This window comes from Buteo buteo, chromosome 8 (assembly GCF_964188355.1).
Source record: "Buteo buteo chromosome 8, bButBut1.hap1.1, whole genome shotgun sequence".
In the NCBI taxonomy this organism is placed as follows: domain Eukaryota; kingdom Metazoa; phylum Chordata; class Aves; order Accipitriformes; family Accipitridae; genus Buteo; species Buteo buteo.
The window spans coordinates 32,250,752-32,269,483 of NC_134178.1; the positions used below are offsets into that span (position 1 = coordinate 32,250,752).

Here is an 18,732-nt window from a genome sequence, read left to right on the forward strand (position 1 = left end):
CTAAAATGCTAAAAGGATATCCTTTTTACGTAATATCCCTTCTAAAAAGCGTATTATAGAATTTGCCTGCAGTACTATCTATTAAAAAAATTCCATGCTCATCAAGGAATTCTTTTGCTATGTTTAAACCTCTAAAATAAAAGACTGGAAATGGTTGTGTGAAGATAAATCCATCTGAAAACAATTCTATTTTTTCTGCTGAGGAGTAATTATCTTGAAAATCTGTGGAGCATCCATTGTGAAAATCACTAATCCCTCTAAAATAATGATTTGTAGCAATGCTCCAGAAGCAACTGAAGCTGCTCAATTTAATAACAAAATCCCCTCTGCCATCCCCAGTTTTGTCAAACTGGGAAATAAAAAACACAGCTTTGCTCTGGTTACTTTTTTTCAAAGTGAATTTGATGATGTTGCCTGATGGTCAGCCAGAGCTTGAAATTCTCAATACACTACAGAGAAAGCCATGGTGCAGACATAAAAGTAAACAAATCACTATTCTGGCTGGTTTAGGATCCTTTCCAATGCTTATTGAAATGCTCTTTTTAAAAAACATCCAATTGTGGCAAAACAAATCCAAGTGATGAAGAAATTACAGTTCTCAGCAACCTGTTCCCAATAGTTAATTATTACTGTTTCTAGTGGAGTTGGTTTTTAATCACAGAAAGAAATGTTCCCAGAAAACCACAAAGCTCAGAAGGCCTAGACCTGAGTAAGGTCAATATGTATCTTATGGGGGTGGTGGTGTTAGTGACAACAATAAAAAAATGCTTCAGATTAGAAAAGTGAACAGCACGCTGAAGAGAATGGGGTTGCATATATGTGCAGTGTTTAGTGTCTTTATCATCTACTTACTTTTGTTGCCAAAGTAGAGTCAGAATAAGAAGAAAATACTTGCAGCTGCTACGATCTGTCTATAATAGGTCAGGGCAGAGGTTAGGGGATGTGGTTTAATAATTGTCTGCAGTGAATGCTAGACTGAACAGTATTTTCTCATTAAGCAGCATGAGTACAGTCTTTGGCCTTTTCCCAGATGGAGAACAGGAATCTCTTTTTAAGGAGTCTGTTTCACAGTTCTAGCATTTCTACCTAACCAGGAACAAATTTCATTGTAATAGTTCCCTTTTTATTTAATTCACTTTAGAACCATCCACTGTATTTCTCCTGGCCATAGCTTTTGATCTCTTTTATGCTATTCAGTGTCCCCACTGGCTTGGTTTTATAACAGTTCCCAACTTAGTGCAAGCTGTTCTTCCAAAGAATCAAATGCCTCTGTGTGTATTTATGTATAACTGGCACTTCAGTTTGTGTGCATGTAACCAATGTAATCGTAAGCTGCCCCTAATTTCTAGTTCTGTGATCAGTTCCTTTGTATCTGCCCAGATGAGGTGAATTATTGAATGAAATTGTGCCCACACTGGAACAGCGCTTGTTGGGGTAGGAAATAGTCTGTAATTTTTACAAGTCCCAAGAAAGTATTAGGACTGCCATCATCACGCTTTGAGCAGCTGTCACTAAGAAAAACCTTTTCCTCACTACACATGATATATAGCTTAGAAAGCCAGCTATCCTATTCAGTGATATGATTTGTGGGTAGTTCCTTGCCTGTTTGAAGAATGTTGATGGTAGACATTTAACTTTATTCGCTTTAGATTTGTCCTTGACTCAGAAACTGGTAAAGCCATTGTTTTTTGTAGAGAGCTACTCCCCTCTCCTCCACTTCCACCCACATAATTCTACATAAATAAGACTAAACCCACTGTTTTTAACATGCTAGTCAAGCAAATCATCCCTCAAAGTTTTAGTAATAGTAGTTAAGATCAAATGTACGCCCAGATACGAGCACTTCCATTATATCCTACCGTGCGCCTCTGCCATAGTCCCAGGGTAAGAGTTTGGACACACCTACAATATCAAGAAGTTGAAGCTTCATGGTGGGTAAGATTAGATAATACACAGTTCATCTGCTTATTTGCAGTCATTCTAAGGAACCCTGGTAACCAACAGGCATTTCCAAGTCACAAGCCACCTCACTCCAATCTAGAATATGCCTGTTACACTGCATGGACTTTAAAGAAGCCAAGGGTTGAGGCCAGATTTCTATCTTTAATGCTGTTAGCATGTTGGTCAGCTTTCGTACTGATCATGCTCGTAGTCTGAAGCACTGTGCTTCTACAGCTAGCCTGCTCCCTGAGCCACCCTGCCTTGTGTACAGCTAGCTCAGGTCTCAGCTCTGCAATGTAGGCTTGTCCTGTTTCGTCATGCAGATGAGGAACTTGATAGACAACACCCTATCTTTCTGCAGTGTTTGCATTTAAATGATGTGTGAATGCCATTTGTGAACGATGTTCACATCTTGTATAAATCCCACAATGACTTCTATTTAGGCTAAACTTGTCTTTAGTTTACAACATAGTTTAGTTTTCAGTGGAATACTGAGAAGGTGATTCCACTCAGACTACAACCAGGCATTTTTGTACCAGTACTTGGTACAAGTTGGTATTCAGCATAAGTAAACTATTTGTGTGGTGTGGTCAAAACAAAGACAAGAAGTGGTCAAAAGTGGTTTAAAAGAGGCATAAAAAATTTTATTGGTTTCTGTGAAGAAGCCTGCCTGGATATGTACATTGATACTCTTGTGCGTCAGCCTCTAGGGCAGATGTCTCCTGCTGTCTCTATTCTCTAAAAGAAGCAGCATTTTCCCAAGTGCTGTCTAGTGTTTTACTAATGAACTAATTGACTGAACTTTGCTGTCTGGAGTCCTGAATTTTGTTTTGAGCTTTGGCCAACAGACTGAGCAATGCATTCCTCTCAGAGGAAGATGTGATTTCTGAGCCAGACAGGACAGCTCTTGGCAGTGCTGAAACATGTTCCTGTGTGCCTTGCTAACTCTGACCGCATTTTACTTTGCTTTCCCATGCACAATGCATCTTCATCTGTTCTGTGCAGGGTCAAACCCTCCATTAAAAAATACAAGTCAAATCAAGAGATTACAGAGACAGATTTTAAAATACCTCAAAAATAGTTCAAGATCTCTACTGGTAAGAACTGAAGGCAGCTTGTGTAATCCTCGAGGACTGCTATTTTAAGGATAATTCCAAAAAGACACACAGTATTGTGTCTGGTTATTAGGAGAGTGATATTTCTGGACTATTTTGGCTTGACACTGATAAAAGAAAAGACGAGAAAAAGAGAAAGAAGTTAAAAATGCTGTTACTATCTCCTGCTGTTCAGACTTCTTTGTACTCATGTTGTGTACTTTAAAAATATTTTAACTGACTATTTTTAACGAATGTGATTGGAATCCCATGTACAATAATTACTATCAATTTTCATGCCAAATGCAGAATATTCGTCGGGGGGGGGGATGTGTATATACTCATATATGCACACATCTCTCTCCTTTCTCTCCTCCTTAAGGAACTGATTAGTCAATTGCTTTATTGGAATGACTTCCTTGCTGAAAATTACAGGGGTATATAGCCCATATAGAATGAGATCCTTCATTCCAGATATTGTATACTGAAGAGACTGGAAATAATTTTATATTTTGCTGTAATTTTTAATTGATTTTTAGTCACTTTATTGAAAAAATGCAAATATGGTTGTATAATTTGTTCATTCAGATCCCATTGTGTTATAAACTCACAGCCTTTTTCAGTGGCATGAAATAGTGGGGTAGTATATAAAATCAGGTCATGTAGTGCAGTTTGGTATGCATTGTACTTGATAATAAATTATCAGTAATAAGTACTCAGTAATACCCAACACTCCACCACAGAACATGCTTAGTATGTGTACAGTATTTTGTCTTATGAAGTAGTGAGCAAGCAATCCTTTTTCACAAATATCTATGCCAAACTTTAAATAGTTAAGTAACTAAAGATAATTAGGAGGCATAATAGATATTTGGTTCATAAGTGTGGGAATAAGCATTGGAACTGTTAAGAAAGCTTTGCAATCTTTGATGTATTTGCTATATATACTCAGCTTTTCCCTGTGACAGTTCTAAGTAGGACTCCAAGCAGTTCATTAGCTTTGGCACCACAAGGAAGCTGTCACTGCTCTCCAAACTGCAATGCCAATAGCAACTAGTCTGGCTGCAAAAAGATCACTGAAGATTTTGTACTTATTTTTACAACTGTTTAGCATTGGGTTTTACTTTGTTGCCATGGTCTTTCTCATTCAGTGTACTAAGGTGGACAGACCATAGTAAATTCTGGGGTGGGGTACTTCCTGTATGTTGCTAATACACAGTCTTCCCTTTAAAAATATGGATGTATGCTCCTCATCACTCTTTCTTTCTGTTACATTGTAGGGTCGCCAATACCTGTGGGCATTGATGTGCAGGTAGAAAGCATTGACAGCATATCTGAAGTTGACATGGTAAGTTGGTTAGTAGAACTGGAATAAAGAATTTCAGCCAAAATTCAGGGTCTTAGAAACATCCAGCTGGATGATATAGAATAATACAGTTAAAGAAAGCAAACCCTTAAAGAGCACAACCTTGCCTTGAAGCATCCAAGTCATTCTCATTTAAACTAGTAAGTGTTATATAAGAGCACATGCTGAATTTCTCCCTGGGCAAGAGGAACAGATCAGAGTCAACAGTGCTCTGATTTGAAAATGCGAACCATTCAGTAAGCCCCATGGGCTTCCACATGAGCTCTTAGTGCTCTGCACATTAGATGATGAGGCTTCCTGTCCTTTGCTTCCTTTGCTTATGCAGATCTCAATATTCCCATCATTTCTGGCATGGGTGGAGCTGTGCTCATAACAAATGGAAATAGAAAAATCAGTTCCAGGAATGATCCTAGGAAGGAGACACCCTCACTGCAATCAAGGACCTGTAGCACTGGAACGCAGGCTGTTCATTCCTCAGCTGAAATTATCACTAATAATGCCACCCAAACATCAGTGCCAAGTTGCTCCATCCTAGAATAGCAGGGCATGTTAACTTTGCAAAGAGATCTCATTTACAGTATCTTTTCACAGTGAGCGTAGCTCCAGGTGTAGGTGTTGAGTTTGCAATGTGATGTCAGTATGAATGCCTGCATTCCTTTACAAACCTACCCAAATCATAAAATCTTATTACAGGGGCATAAAATCATATTACAGGGGAAGACCTAAGTATCTTCCCAGTACTCTTATCAGAAGTAATTGTTCTACTGAGATAAATGATGTCTGCCTAATAATGCAAAAGCTATGTAAGTGAGCACAGAGCAGTCAAGCTATGCAGAAGTTTAGACTGGGTTTGCAACATCCTCTCCATCTCTTTCCACATGTATATTGGCAGTCATGTTATTTCTCTAAATAGGATGGTAAAATATTTGTAACAATCTTTCATATTTTAAAAAAATTGTAATTCTTGTAAAATGTCTTGTAAAATTTACTCTTATGAAATTAATCATATTGTTTCTTTATGATGCATTTCATTCATAAACATACTAATCTAAACCCCTGTGCAATATTTGTACAAAATGTACAGATTAATGGACTTTACAAATTGACTTAATGCTCATGAAGAGCTCAAATTAATCCCTTTGTAAAGGAACCACACTCAATTCTGGGAAAAGCTTGTGAAGTTTTCCAAAGGAAACCTTTTTCCATTTGCCTTTGGTTGGTTTTAAAGTTTCTTTATTATATTTATTATACTTCACTGAGGGCCCAAACTAGCAGACCACTAAAACCTGTAAAAGTCTTATCTAAGTATAAATGAAGTATGAACCTCAGACACCAGTGACAAGACAAACAGCCAGTATCTCAGAGGTGGTTCTAATCTATATTTAAACTCATTGAGTGGCATTCAATTCTTCTCATTGAAGATCATCCAGATGATGTCCAGAGAAAAAAATTGATCTTTAGCATGAGTTGATTACTTTGTACTGCTTTCTATCCTATGGGAATAAAACAAGCATTATCTTCTTTTATTTTTAATTAAACAAAGGACTTCACAATGACTTTATATCTCAGACATTACTGGAAGGATGAGAGACTTTCATTTCGTAGTAACAAAAACAAAAGTATGACTTTTGATGGAAGACTGATAAAAAAGATCTGGGTACCTGATGTATTTTTTGTACACTCCAAAAGATCTTTCATCCATGATACAACTGTGCAAAACGTCATGCTTCGAGTATACCCTGATGGCAATGTACTCTTCAGTCTACGGTAAGAACAATACCCTTTTATAAGAAAATACATGACTGCAATTGTGGACCAATAATCTGTACCATGAGAAATTACTGGAAATACTTGCAGATAAGATTTGGATACTGGACTGGCATTAATCCCCTCGTATCATACAATGGGAACTGGTGACCTCTGTACCAGTGGGACAATAAATTTAAGACTGTTAACATATAGATATTGTTTCCTGTCACAGGATAATGGCAGTTTTTTTCATCTGTTGTAAATAGCGCTGAAGTTTATCAAGTGTTAATTAATTGCCAGTGGTTTTAGCCATATTGCACTAGTTTTACTGTTGAGTACAGAAAACCCCCAAATTATTAGCAATGAGAAATTGTGGGGGTTTTTTCCCCTGAGTCTTTTAAAACTATCTCAGATAACTTCACCCTGGGATACCTGTAAACATGCCATTGATATTAATTGGGGCTCCAGATAGCCATGGGGAGCAAATGATTGGTGCTGATACCAGCAATGTTACACAGGCATGTGGTGTGACTACAAGGAACTGGGAAGTGAAACAGCAATTCCAGGACTGGAACAGCAATGTCATTAAATGCGTCTCCCTTCTATCTACATGTTATTGCTTTTCTTTATGAAGCAGATTTGGATGATATGGCAGAAATAGTTTTAATGGAGGAATTTTCCCCCTAGGGTAAAGGCCCTGAGGCCTGTGCATTGCAGAAATCACAGTTCTCCAGTTTGTTACTAATTAGGCCTGTGCACAGAGGTGATATTTCATTTAATCTGGATAGTTTGAAGATTCATGCAAGCACTTGAGATTTTGGCTATGTAATAATTGTTCCAACAAGTCATGAACTTATCTACCCTGTCATGAAGACGGGCAGAAACCCACACAACAACAGCTGTACAGCACTTTAACATAGTGTATGTTCAAGAATCACACTGACCAGTAAGAAACAATGAGGTGCAATATGCATTTTATTGCTATATTCATTTCCATGCTTCATGAGAGAGAGGGATCAGAGGAACTGCACTACGACACTAAGGCTTACAGCAGTGGCTCTCCATGTGAGGGGTAGGACATATATTCAGCTAGGGGAAGGAAGAGTGGTGAAGAGACATAAGATGGGCAAACACATACTGTCAGCTTGCTGGAGAGGTAAAGTGTCATCAAGATGAACAGCAAGAAATTGTGCACAAATAGTTACAAATCAAAGGGAGCATGTGATGGGAAGGACAGAAATGAAGAGAAAGGAAAAAGCAAGATGGGAGGGAAGGAAAAGGAGGAAGTAGAGCTGAGGGACAGACACATTGTGAATCAATTTGCTACGTTTGCTCATTGCTCAGAACCCCCTCTGCCATGGCAGCCCTTGCCCTGCGTCCTGCATCACATTTGCAAGCTGGTGCTCTACTTTTCTTCCTTGCCCTCATCCTTTCTGCTTGCACAGTTATCTTTCCCTAACCCTGCATTACCATATAGTGTGTATGGGGTGACTCCTTCTTGCTCTGACAGGTGAGCTTGCAGCCAGCCTCACCTTCCTGTGCCAGTGAATAGCAAAGCCCCAAAGTTCCTGCCAAACCTGTGGATTTCTTCCTGAACATAAGCACGAAGGGCAGGTGTCCTGTCCTCTTCCTTTCCTTCTCTATCAGTTCTTATCAAACTGAGAGGCAGGGAAAGGGGTGACGTAAAGGCTGAACGAAGGTTTTAAAATTATTAAGGTGAAACACTGTGTTTCTAGCCTGAGTGGTGTTAATGCCTATGTTCCTAAAGAATTAGACATTCATTAAAACACCCTTTTTGTATTGCCAGTTTTACAAGCAATGGGTAGATTATATTCCAAATACTTATGTGCAAGAAATCTCCATATTCCACAGTTTTTCTTCAGTGCCTAGCATCCAGGATTTGACTGAAGCAAAGCAGAACAAAAATCCAGATTTGTTGCTAAAATAGTCTTTCTTATTTTTCAATCAACATTTTCTTGTTGTTTCCCTGATCCTTTAGTCAAAAGCTAAAAGATGGAAACAACATCCATAGTTGGAAATCTTATGCATTATTTTAAAGATATACCACTCTCACAATCTCATTTCAAGCCAGTAAAATCTTACACTTATAAAAATTCAGCTACAGTGTGATTACTGATCACAAGTTTTCAAAGATCACTTATATAACCAGTATATCCCTTATCACTTAAATCCCTGTAGGATTCAGTTTGGGGAAAACTGAAAAATCAAACTAAAACATCAAATGACATGCAAGCTGTGTCAAGAAAGGGAAATTTGGCAATATTTACCATATTTAAATTGCTGCCTCTAGCCTTTTTTTTGTTTATTGGTTAAATTGTCAAGGGATGCTTATCTTCTAAACATTTGTGAAAAAGCAGGTGGAATGCAAAATAATGTCTTTACCTAGATTTCCTTAAGCTTTTTAGAGTAAAGGCATTTCCATGGTGCTGAAGAGGAGAGTAGGCTTCCAGAAATTGCAGCCTATCTTTTTATGCAATTAAATATATCCATTCTAGCTGGGAAAATAGCACTTGAAATAATATTTCCTCTAATCTGTGATATTATCTACTTCAGTCTATAAGAAATCCAGTCAAGAAATGTGAACTCCCCTTTTTAATCTTCCTAAGTATAACCCTTCAAAGCAAAATGTGTGAAAGGCTAATGAAGGATCAGGCTAGTAAAGGGTTTAAAAATTGAAGGTAATGTACTTAATAAGAAAGACTATTTCTGTTTAAAAAATATGTTCTTTCACTGATTTAGTTTTATCTCACTATCTTGAAGCATCTAAAAAAAGTAGAAAAAACTCAATCATTAGGATTCTAAACAGCAGATTGGTTGGGGATCTCATAAAGATATCTGCACAGCCCTAAGAAAGTGTGAAATTTTTCATTTAATTTCTGTTTTTCTGTTCCTTTCTGCAGAATAACAGTTTCTGCTATGTGTTTCATGGATTTCAGTAGGTTTCCTCTGGACACGCAGAACTGTTCTTTAGAACTGGAAAGCTGTAAGTTTAATTCATACCTGTTCTTCACATGTGCATTCTTACCAGCTGTCCTGGTTTCAGCTGGGATAGAGTTAATTGTCTCCCTAGTAGCTGGTACAGTGCTATGTTTTGTAGTTCAGTATGAGAAGAAAGTTGATAACACACTGGTGTTTTCAGTTGTTGCTCAGTAGTGTTCATACCAAGTCAAGGATTTTTCAGCTTCTCATGCCCAGCCAGTGAGAAGGCTGGAGGGGCATGAGAAGTTGGCACAGGCCACAGCCAAGGCAGCTGACCCAAACTGGCCAACGGTGTATTCCATACCATGGGACGTCACATCTAGTATAGGAACTGGGGGGAGTGGGGGCGGGGGGATCACCGCTTGGGGATTAACTGGGCGCCGATCGGCGGGTGGTGAGCAATTGCACTGCGCATCATTTGTATATTCCAATCCTTTTATCATTACTGCTGTCACTTTATTAGTGTTATCATTATCATTATTAGTTTCTTTTTTTTATATTCTATTAAACCGTTCTTATATCAACCCATGAGTTTTAGTTCTTTTCCTGATTTTCTTAGCCATCCCACTGGGTGGGGGAGGAACGAGTGAGCGGCTGCGTGGTGCTTAGTTGCTGGCTGGGGTTAAACCACAACACCAGCACTCCATCTTGTTCATAATATGTTTTTCACTTATTTTGGTGTGTGACCTGAACCCTTCAACCTGTACATATTAAACTGTGAGCTTGGGGAAGATTGCAAAACTATGATGCACCCTGCTTTGCTTGGACTGGGTTGATACTCCAAGGCTTAGATCTAAAAATGTTTCCTCTGTCAAAAATCATGTTTCTTTCTGAGAAGAAAGTGCAAGTTAAAAGTAAAATAAGATGTCAATATTTAACCTCATGGAAAAATGAAAATGAGTGCTTGTGTTACTGTGAAATGTCTGCTATCTCACCCCTGACTCAGTCATCTGTAGTAAGCTGTAGAGCTGGACAACAAAAGGTAATTCTGTTTTGCAGAGCCTTTTGATATCTCAAAATTTATTCTTATTTGGATTATGACTAAAACTGGGATGCTGGTTTGTTGTTTAGTTTTGCAGAAGAGAACAGATCCCCAGTGTTCAGGCAGTTTGCTCAGTGTGGCAGCTCCAGAGGTCCGATCTTATGTGCCCAGTGTCCCTGAGCAGACCCATGTCCCCCATCTGTCAGAAAAGCTGCTGGCAGGGCACAGAACTGGGCTCCACTTGGAACAAGATGGAATATGGTCTCTGTAAATTTTTGCATGTCAACTAACTGGCAAATTGATGTGAAAAAAATGTTTCTTTGGCACTTTCCCATATTGCTTGAGTGGTCTCCTATCCCTAAGAAAAGAAAACAGAAGCATTATTCAAGCAGAAGAGGTGATTTAGTTTTTACTTTCTCATAGATGCATACAATGAAGATGATCTGATGTTATACTGGAAACATGGAAACAAGTCCCTGAGCACAGATGAGCACATCTCCCTCTCCCAGTTTTTCATCGAAGAATTCAGTGCTTCCAGCGGACTAGCTTTTTACAGCAGTACTGGTATAGTAAGCCCCTGTCATTAGAAGAGAGAAGCACAGGACACAATCATACAGAATGTCTTTCACATTCAAATTTATTGCTAATAAATGACTGTTACTGCTGAGAGATCTGTCAAAATGAGGTCTGTCACACTGGTCTGTCAGCCTAGATCCTCAGTTCTCTTTACATTACCAATGTAACACTTTCTTGATATTAGAAGAAGAGTCCATACTACTACTTGTAACAACATCTGACAATAACCAGAAAAAGATGCACACCAACAAAATATATGCTGTTGTGAGCTCTTGCAAAATTGTTGTGCTTCTCTGAAAGCCACTGGAGTATTGGGTTTACAGGAATCTTTGGGTTCTGGTTATACAGAAAAGCTTGAAAATGCAAACCCTAAAGAGTCAAGTACTAGAAAGCAAACAAGAGGAACCTCAGTGTGTTTTATTGTCTAAAATCTCCTCATTTTTGGAGCTATAAAATGTCAATAGAAGTCTACTAACTGTAAGATTTCCACATGAGAGCATTTATAACCTATTGAGGTGTAATTCATGGTTTGCTTAATGTCCCATGTTTATACATAAAGTTGCAGGAAAAAAAACCCCAACCCTTTATGTCAGTGCTACATTGTTTAAATACAGGTATCTGCCCCAGACAGGTTTTTATTTCTCCCTATAGATCTCGAACTATACTTTCTGGCAAACTGCACAAGGCTTTAGGAGTTTATTATACTCTTGATTTCATGCAAGGTGGGTTTTATTTTCTTTGTATTTGTACACACAATTATAAATTTTGAAATACTTCTCTATGTAAGTAGTCTAACCATAAGTTTTTAACCAGATAAAAAAGCATGCTTCCTACTGTACTTTCCCATCTGAGTCAATTCAATCCAATGTGGATATTGCCCTTTATATCAAGGCAGATTAATAAAATAGAAATTATTCCATATAATATGATGAAATGCATAATACTTTGGAAAAAATCCTTTAAGACATGCAGGAAAGCTGCAAATTATTTATTTACTGTATTTTATTTACGGGATTGCTTCTTTTTGCATTTAAAAATGAGTCATTCAAGTTTGTGGTGACTGATACTGAATGCAGAAGTTCCAGTTTAAATTATGCTGCAGCCTAAGCAGTGAGGAATTCACAGCTTGATCAGGTTCTTCATCCTTATCTCTTGCTCGTGTATGAGCTAAGAACAGAGCTCCAGCTTTCAAGAGCCACTGTCATCCGAGAAGAGGGCAAGTGATACCTTACTATCATAACTGTGCTTGCTGAGAGCTACGTCAAATTTGTCCTTGTTGCAAGACGGAGACTGGGATGTTTTCCACAAAACTGCTGTCACTGTGTGTTGAAACTGGGTTCCAGGAACTCAGCTGGCTTCTTTCTGCCTAGCTATTCTCATAAAAAAACACTTATGCAAGCAAATACAGCCTTGTGTACAACCTCACACCACCCCTGTACCTGGGCCTTTGCAGCATGTTCACAGCACCTTTGAGTTTGCAAAGTATAACTGCTTAACACTTACATGCAGGTGTTTTGATGATAAGCTTACTCAGCAGAGTAAAGGTGAAAGGAAAGACTTTAAGTTGCAGGGACCACTGGGAAGTACCTGAATAATGCATGTACCATATCTGTTAATTAGAACACTGCCCTTTGTAGATGTACACTTTTCTTTGGCTTTGAGATTTTGTTTCAGTCAGGAGGTTCCACTTTTTCTTTTATTTTGCTTCTTGTTGGAAGAAAATGATTACACATAGACCCCACCCCATGAATTAAGTAATAGTGGGGAACAATTGGCACAACTCTGATGGGAGCCATCTCCCCCTGAAGAGTGTAGGGCAAAAAATGGACAAACATGCAGCTCACAAAGCAGCCTTCTGCATTTTAGGTTCTTCATATCCTTTCCTGTGAATCTCAGTGAACTACACATGCATAGCATTTAGGCTTTTGGAGTTTTTTGGCCTCCAAAGGAGCAACAATTTCAGTCCATTTTTGAGACAATAATCTTTAAAACCAAAAACCTTCTCCACAACTGAAAACATATAGGGCATGGTTAATATTAGATGGGGTTATTGTTGAGATATTCTTTTTTATAAAGTCGCTCTTGTGATGGCATGACTGCTCCAACACAGGCTCGTTGGTGTCTCTATTTGTACTGGACAAGCAGATGCTGTGCAGCCAGCCGCTTTTGTCTTCTTTTCACCTCACTATAAACTGATTTCCCTCCCATCGCAGGTGGTATAGCACGCAGGCTTGGCTTTGCTGCACAGACAGAGCATGGCCCAAAATTCACTAGATGGCACCCTTTCCTCTAAAGTCAACGCTGGGCAGGCAAACCGGTCTGACCATAGGAAAAGAAATGCTGCTTGTTGCTGCGTATTTGTAGCGTGAGAGGAGGCAGGCTGCTTTTGGGGGGGAGGCAGGGTGTTGGCTCCACTGTCCTAGCTGGACTGGACAATTCTATTCTGTCTGTATTGTCCCGGCAGTTACACTTGAAGTCTATCCACTTTTTTTTTTCAATTTCCTAACCTCAATTATAATATAGTATTTTATTTATGCAGTTGCGTTGCTTCACTCCAAAGGCAGTAGTATTTTAATGAGGTATGATGGACAGTTGGTAAAGCACTATATAAAACCAAGGTGGTGGCAATATTTCTTAGATGTTTACTATTACTGATGTGGATACACCATTCCTACTGGAAGGAGGGGGCCAGTGAACAGAGCTCACAAATAACACAGCTCTCCTCTCCCCCAACCTGTTTCTCTCTCTTTTTTCAATAGGTTGGTACAATCGACTTTTTATAAACTTTGCACTCCGGAGACATATTTTCTTTTTTGTGCTACAATCCTATTTCCCAGCCATGCTGATGGTGATGCTGTCTTGGGTTTCATTTTGGATTGACAGAAGAGCCGTTCCTGCCAGGGTATCACTAGGTAAACCTTTAATGTATATTCTTTTGGGAAGTACAGAATGGATAGGGGAGAGGTTTTGAAGTTACCTTAGCTTCTTATTTACACAGGACATGAGCAAGTATATCAGGTAATTGCCTGAACAAGACTATTATTGCCACTGTTGTCACTACCACAAACTCCTTTAGTCAACCTCTACATTTGGAAATGGGATGTTTGTTCAGACTGGCTTTGCTGTATTAGAAAATAGCTCACACACCACAGAAGGGAAAAGGGATGAATCTACAGATTTCCCTATGAATTTTACTTAATTTTTTTTTTTTCTCTTTTTTTTGCAAAGACTGGGTTTTTCCTACCCTCTTCCCAGCAAAGTAACAGGTAGTAACAGGTAGTCAGATCTCTCCCCAAATCCATGGTTCATGAGGGATGAGGCATAGCACAATCTATCTAAAAGCTTTGCAGCTCTGCTTTCTCTCAGAAACATTAGATATCTTCCTACCAACTTGGAAGCAGTTTTCTGACTTGTCCTATGTAGCAAAGACTTTATTTGTTAGGCACCTTGAAAATGTTTGCTTTGGTGCCTTAACTCTGCAAGGCACAAAGGCTTCTGTGGAAGGTGAAGAGTAAGCTGGGCATCTTTCTGCTGTCACAGTTTTGTTCTGAACACCACAGCTCAGGATAAAAACACTAATTATGGTGGGTTTTTTTATAACATTATTGTTTTTCTCAGTGATGCATCAGTTGATACCACTTCAAGACTGCCTTTGTTGAGAATTTAATGCTGATGGCCTTGGAATGAGTACATTTTTTCAAAGATTAGCCTCTCTGTGAAGATCTGATGGAAATTTGTTAAAATATCTAATGTAACCATAATGCATTTGAGTCCTGCAACAGTTCGTTTAAGAATTAGTAAAAAAGCTCCCGTTTTTTCTTCTCACTGATGCTAGTCTCAGAAGCCAATTGTATGTTGCCATATTTCTTAGACAAGTAAAAATTTGTGGATTTTTGTTTAAGAAACAAACTTGCACATACTGTGGAAGCCCTCAAAGTTTATCTATAGCTATATCAATCTAGAAAAAATAGGACTGTAGCTACCTCAGATCCCTTTCTATTGGCACAGTCTAAAGCTATTAATACATGAGACATAAACCTATTTGTTAATCTAAAAACAAAGTATGGTACCTCCTACCTACTTTTATTAATGCATCTACCAATTCCTTTTATTTAGAAGAAATTTAACTTCATCTTTAAAAATGAAGTTTTAATTCTCAGTAGGCCATTTGTAATGTTGTCAAGATGGTTTTGCTGATCATGTTCTTTAACTTATATATGGATTTCTGCAGAAGGTTATGCATCAGGAGTTCTATGAATAACGCACTTTTAATTAGCATAAGCATACATAATTTATAGGCATGTTAACAACAAAGTCTAAAAAGCTTAGCTCCCTAGCCTAGAGTATACATATTTTAAATAAATAAATTGATTTCCTCTTGTATGGTATGCTTCAAACTCCACCCTTACACCCAAGGAACCTGCAGAGAGGGAGAGGGAAAACTCTTGTATGTTCCAGTGGACTTGAACTAGCATAAAACTGGAGAAAGGCTACACTGAGATCCAGCTGAAAGGCCATGCTATCACCAGTGCTTTCTCACAGATGTTATTGAGATGTCTTCATTTCCCATGTTACATTAATTTCTTTAAAAGCAGGGCCTGAGTTGGGTGTTGGTGTTTTGGGGTTTTTTTTTCTGACATTGAGCAAAACAAAATGAGATGAATAGTTGCATGTAAGAGGAGAGACTGAAAAGATGAGGGCGAAATTCTGGACACACTGAAGTAAACAAAAATATTTCTTAGTTTCAACAAGATATAGCATTTTTATGCTAGAGTGTTTTTAGAGCGCCATGGAGTTATGATAGAGATATACAAGAACTACAATTTGAGAAGGGGTTAAGAGGGAAATTGGTAATTCTTTACTGATTCTCCAGATCAAGAAAGCATATAGCGGAGACCCTGGCTCTGGGAAATGAAGGAAGACCACAAACCTGCTTTCATTTCTCTATAGCAGTGCCTAAAGTTGTCAGAAATGTGTTCCTTATGCTGCTGAATCACTGATGTTGTCCCCCCACTGTTTGAACCTGGTGTGCTGCAGCTCTAACTGCATGCACTGAGCAGAAAGATGATTTACTGGTTTCAGTATTGTATGTGATAGGTCCTTCATGGTTCACTCCACTTTTCAGAGCCTGTGCAATGAAGTTAAAGGCAGTGTCAATCATATGCACTCACAAAGCTATGCTGTCCAAGCAATGGTGATGAGCTAAACAGAACCAGCTGGCCAGTATTATGGTAACCTCCCCTTTTTCTTTGGCAGGTATAACTACAGTGTTGACAATGTCAACCATCATGACAGGAGTAAGTGCCTCAATGCCCCAAGTGTCTTACATAAAGGCTGTGGATGTGTATTTATGGATCAGCTTCCTTTTTGTCTTCCTGTCTGTCATCGAATATGCAGCAGTGAACTATCTCACCACAATTGAAGAGAGAAAGCAACTCAAAAAAAGGGGCAAGGTACAATCCTCTGTGTTTTGTTGCCTTCCGAAAGCATCACGGAAGCCACAGAGTAATCCTGACACACCACTGTGGTAACAGTACAGTAACCATCTCTGTGACTCCACTCTGTATCCCACTTTACTTGGCTGAAGGGAGGAAATGTATCATCTTCTCTGAGATCTTGAGAAGGTCTGTGCTTTCTCTCCCTTCCTTTTCTTGTGGCAGATGTTAGAGAATACACCTCCTGATCTCCCTCTCCACCCCCCGAGGAAGGTAACCTTCATTCTGTTCTCAAATACCTATTGATCAAGGTATTTTTCCTCTCTCTGAAATATACCCCAGAATGCACTCATGTAATATTCCTTCCTGTTTCCTGTGAAGCAGAGTCTATTTCTCCTTCTCCTGCTTCGCCATTTTCAATTAGGAAGATGGGTTTAACGATGCCTTTTTGTCCCAAGACCAGATGAATGACAAGGTCACTTTTAGAAAAGTGTGCCTAAAGCAGAAATATTCACAAGTTAAACATTTGCTTTCTATGAAGCACTCACTTAAAACCTTTGCTTCAAGAATATCAGGAATACCCCCTCCTGTAAACTCATTTGTTGGAATATCACATGGGGAAAAACACAAAAAGGGTGCATATGTTGCTCACATGATTTGATAATCCCATCAAAAAACTACTCATGGAAATGTTTGAAGTCATTTCCCACAACTCCAGCAATGCAGACCTACAGGAGAGGCAGAGTCTGATTTTTCTATGTCAGAAGCTGGCAATAATCAGTTAGACAAGTGTGTTTTATTGCATGTATCCCCTTCCTTGCTCATGTCCTGCCCAAGTGGGCAGGCCCCACAGACAGCAATACTGTGGGGTAGACCTGTTCTCCATATGTTCTCCACAGAGGGAACAACACTGAAGAGAGAGCTTTATTTTCTGTTTTATTTATTTATAATTTACTAAAATGGCTCCTGCTAGATGCAGAATAACTATTCTTTGTTGCCAGGCTTCAGGAATGTATAGTATTGAAGCAGTGCAAGCAATGGCTTTCGATGGCTGCTTTCACGACACGGATGTGGACATTGACCTGACTGCTTTCTCAGACCGCTGTGAAGAGAATGAGACTCGGGCACGTGCAGCCAGCATCTCCAATGTGGACACAACTCGCATAAAGAGGAAGAGATCTCTGAAGGGAAACGTGGGCAGGATTATTTTACAGAACAATCATGTTATTGACACATATTCCAGGATTATATTTCCCAGTGTGTATATTGTGTTCAACTTTTTTTACTGGGGTTTGTACCTATGAACAAAAATCATAAGCCAGACATTATTTTGCATATGAGGGTAGCATCGTGCTTTAAAAATAAGGCAACAGCAGTAGAGGGAAGGGTTAAAAGTTTCCAAAGCTGACTTCTGCATCATACCAAGGCTGGTTTGGTTACTTTTTCAATTGGACTATGCAATGCTTCACTGGGGCAAGTTAACGCACATGCTGCTCCCACAGTAACAGAGAAGCAGTTTGCTCACCAGGGGAGCTGTTTGTCACACACCTGAACAGACAGCAGCTCCCACCTGAGGTATAATCCAGTCTCTATCTACACTCTAACCATTCCTCTTTAATCAGCCTTTCTGTTTGTTCTCCACTTGTGGTCCATTTTAGTAGGCAATCAGCACCGATTGCCTTCAAATAATTCCTATCCTTATTTCACTTGCTGCATTTCGGTTTTGCTAGGCAACCTGTATGCACCTCAGCAGCCTTTGTCCTTGGTTGGCAACTAGGGGGAAAGTGATTATGGCTTAGCGGTGGAGTAAGGATCAGCAGAAAGCAGGAAGCAAAGCCGATGGGGCTTTGTACATTGTGCATCATCAACACCTCTAGAAAAAACCTCACCCTGTCAGCTGTCCCTGACTTTCCACAGGACCACCGTGAAGGGCCTTTATTTTGGAGAAGTCTTGCTCACTAGTCCCTAAGGCAGCACAGGAACAATGTCCCAGACAGGATGCACTCAGTGTCTCACGGCCACCTCCCAGGTGGGTGACTAGCATCACCTGCAGAAGCTATGCCCCTCCTGTGACACCCACACACCTGTGCCTCACATAGACCTGCTGTGATCCCCTGCTTTCTGCATAACTGTTCATTTCAGAAACACAGGCTTTGAGGCAGAGATTTTAGAAAACCTTGTCAAGAAAACAACCCAACCATGTCTTCAGCAGAATCTGGTTCTTCTGCTTTATGTTGCATACATGAGCTTGGGGTTTTATCCCCCCACCCCGGCTTTTGAGGTGGAATGTAACAGTGAGGAGAAGCTACATATGGCTGCTTGCAGCACTGATCCCCAGCACAGTTCAAGATACCACACTGAGACACACAGGAAATAAAAGGAACCAGCTGTGCCAAACCAGAGCCATATACAGGAATCCTGTCACTCCCAGATGAATCCTGCAGGGAAATATCCTTAGGTTCAGGCTAAGGAGATTGGGTTAAGGATGTTCAGGGACACACACAGAAAGTATTCACAGGTCCAGAAAAGAATCAAGATTATTTTTGTGACTTTCCCAAATGAGGAACATTTTCCATTTAAGTTCCTTGG

General features: G+C 39.4%; 1 protein-coding gene across 1 annotated transcript in view; it reads left to right on the forward strand.

Annotated features, from left to right (window-relative positions):
- The window catches only part of GABRR3 (gamma-aminobutyric acid type A receptor subunit rho3), a 30,584-nt gene extending 13,137 nt beyond the window's left edge, over positions 1-17,447 (forward strand). Inside the window, exons 3-9 of the mRNA XM_075034048.1 lie at positions 4,316-4,383; positions 5,945-6,168; positions 9,072-9,154; positions 10,556-10,696; positions 13,468-13,620; positions 15,965-16,161; positions 17,145-17,447. Coding sequence (XP_074890149.1) covers positions 4,316-4,383; positions 5,945-6,168; positions 9,072-9,154; positions 10,556-10,696; positions 13,468-13,620; positions 15,965-16,161; positions 17,145-17,447 — 1,169 coding nt within the window. The remainder of the gene's footprint in view (positions 1-4,315; positions 4,384-5,944; positions 6,169-9,071; positions 9,155-10,555; positions 10,697-13,467; positions 13,621-15,964; positions 16,162-17,144) is intronic.
- The last annotated feature ends 1,285 nt before the right edge of the window (positions 17,448-18,732 follow it).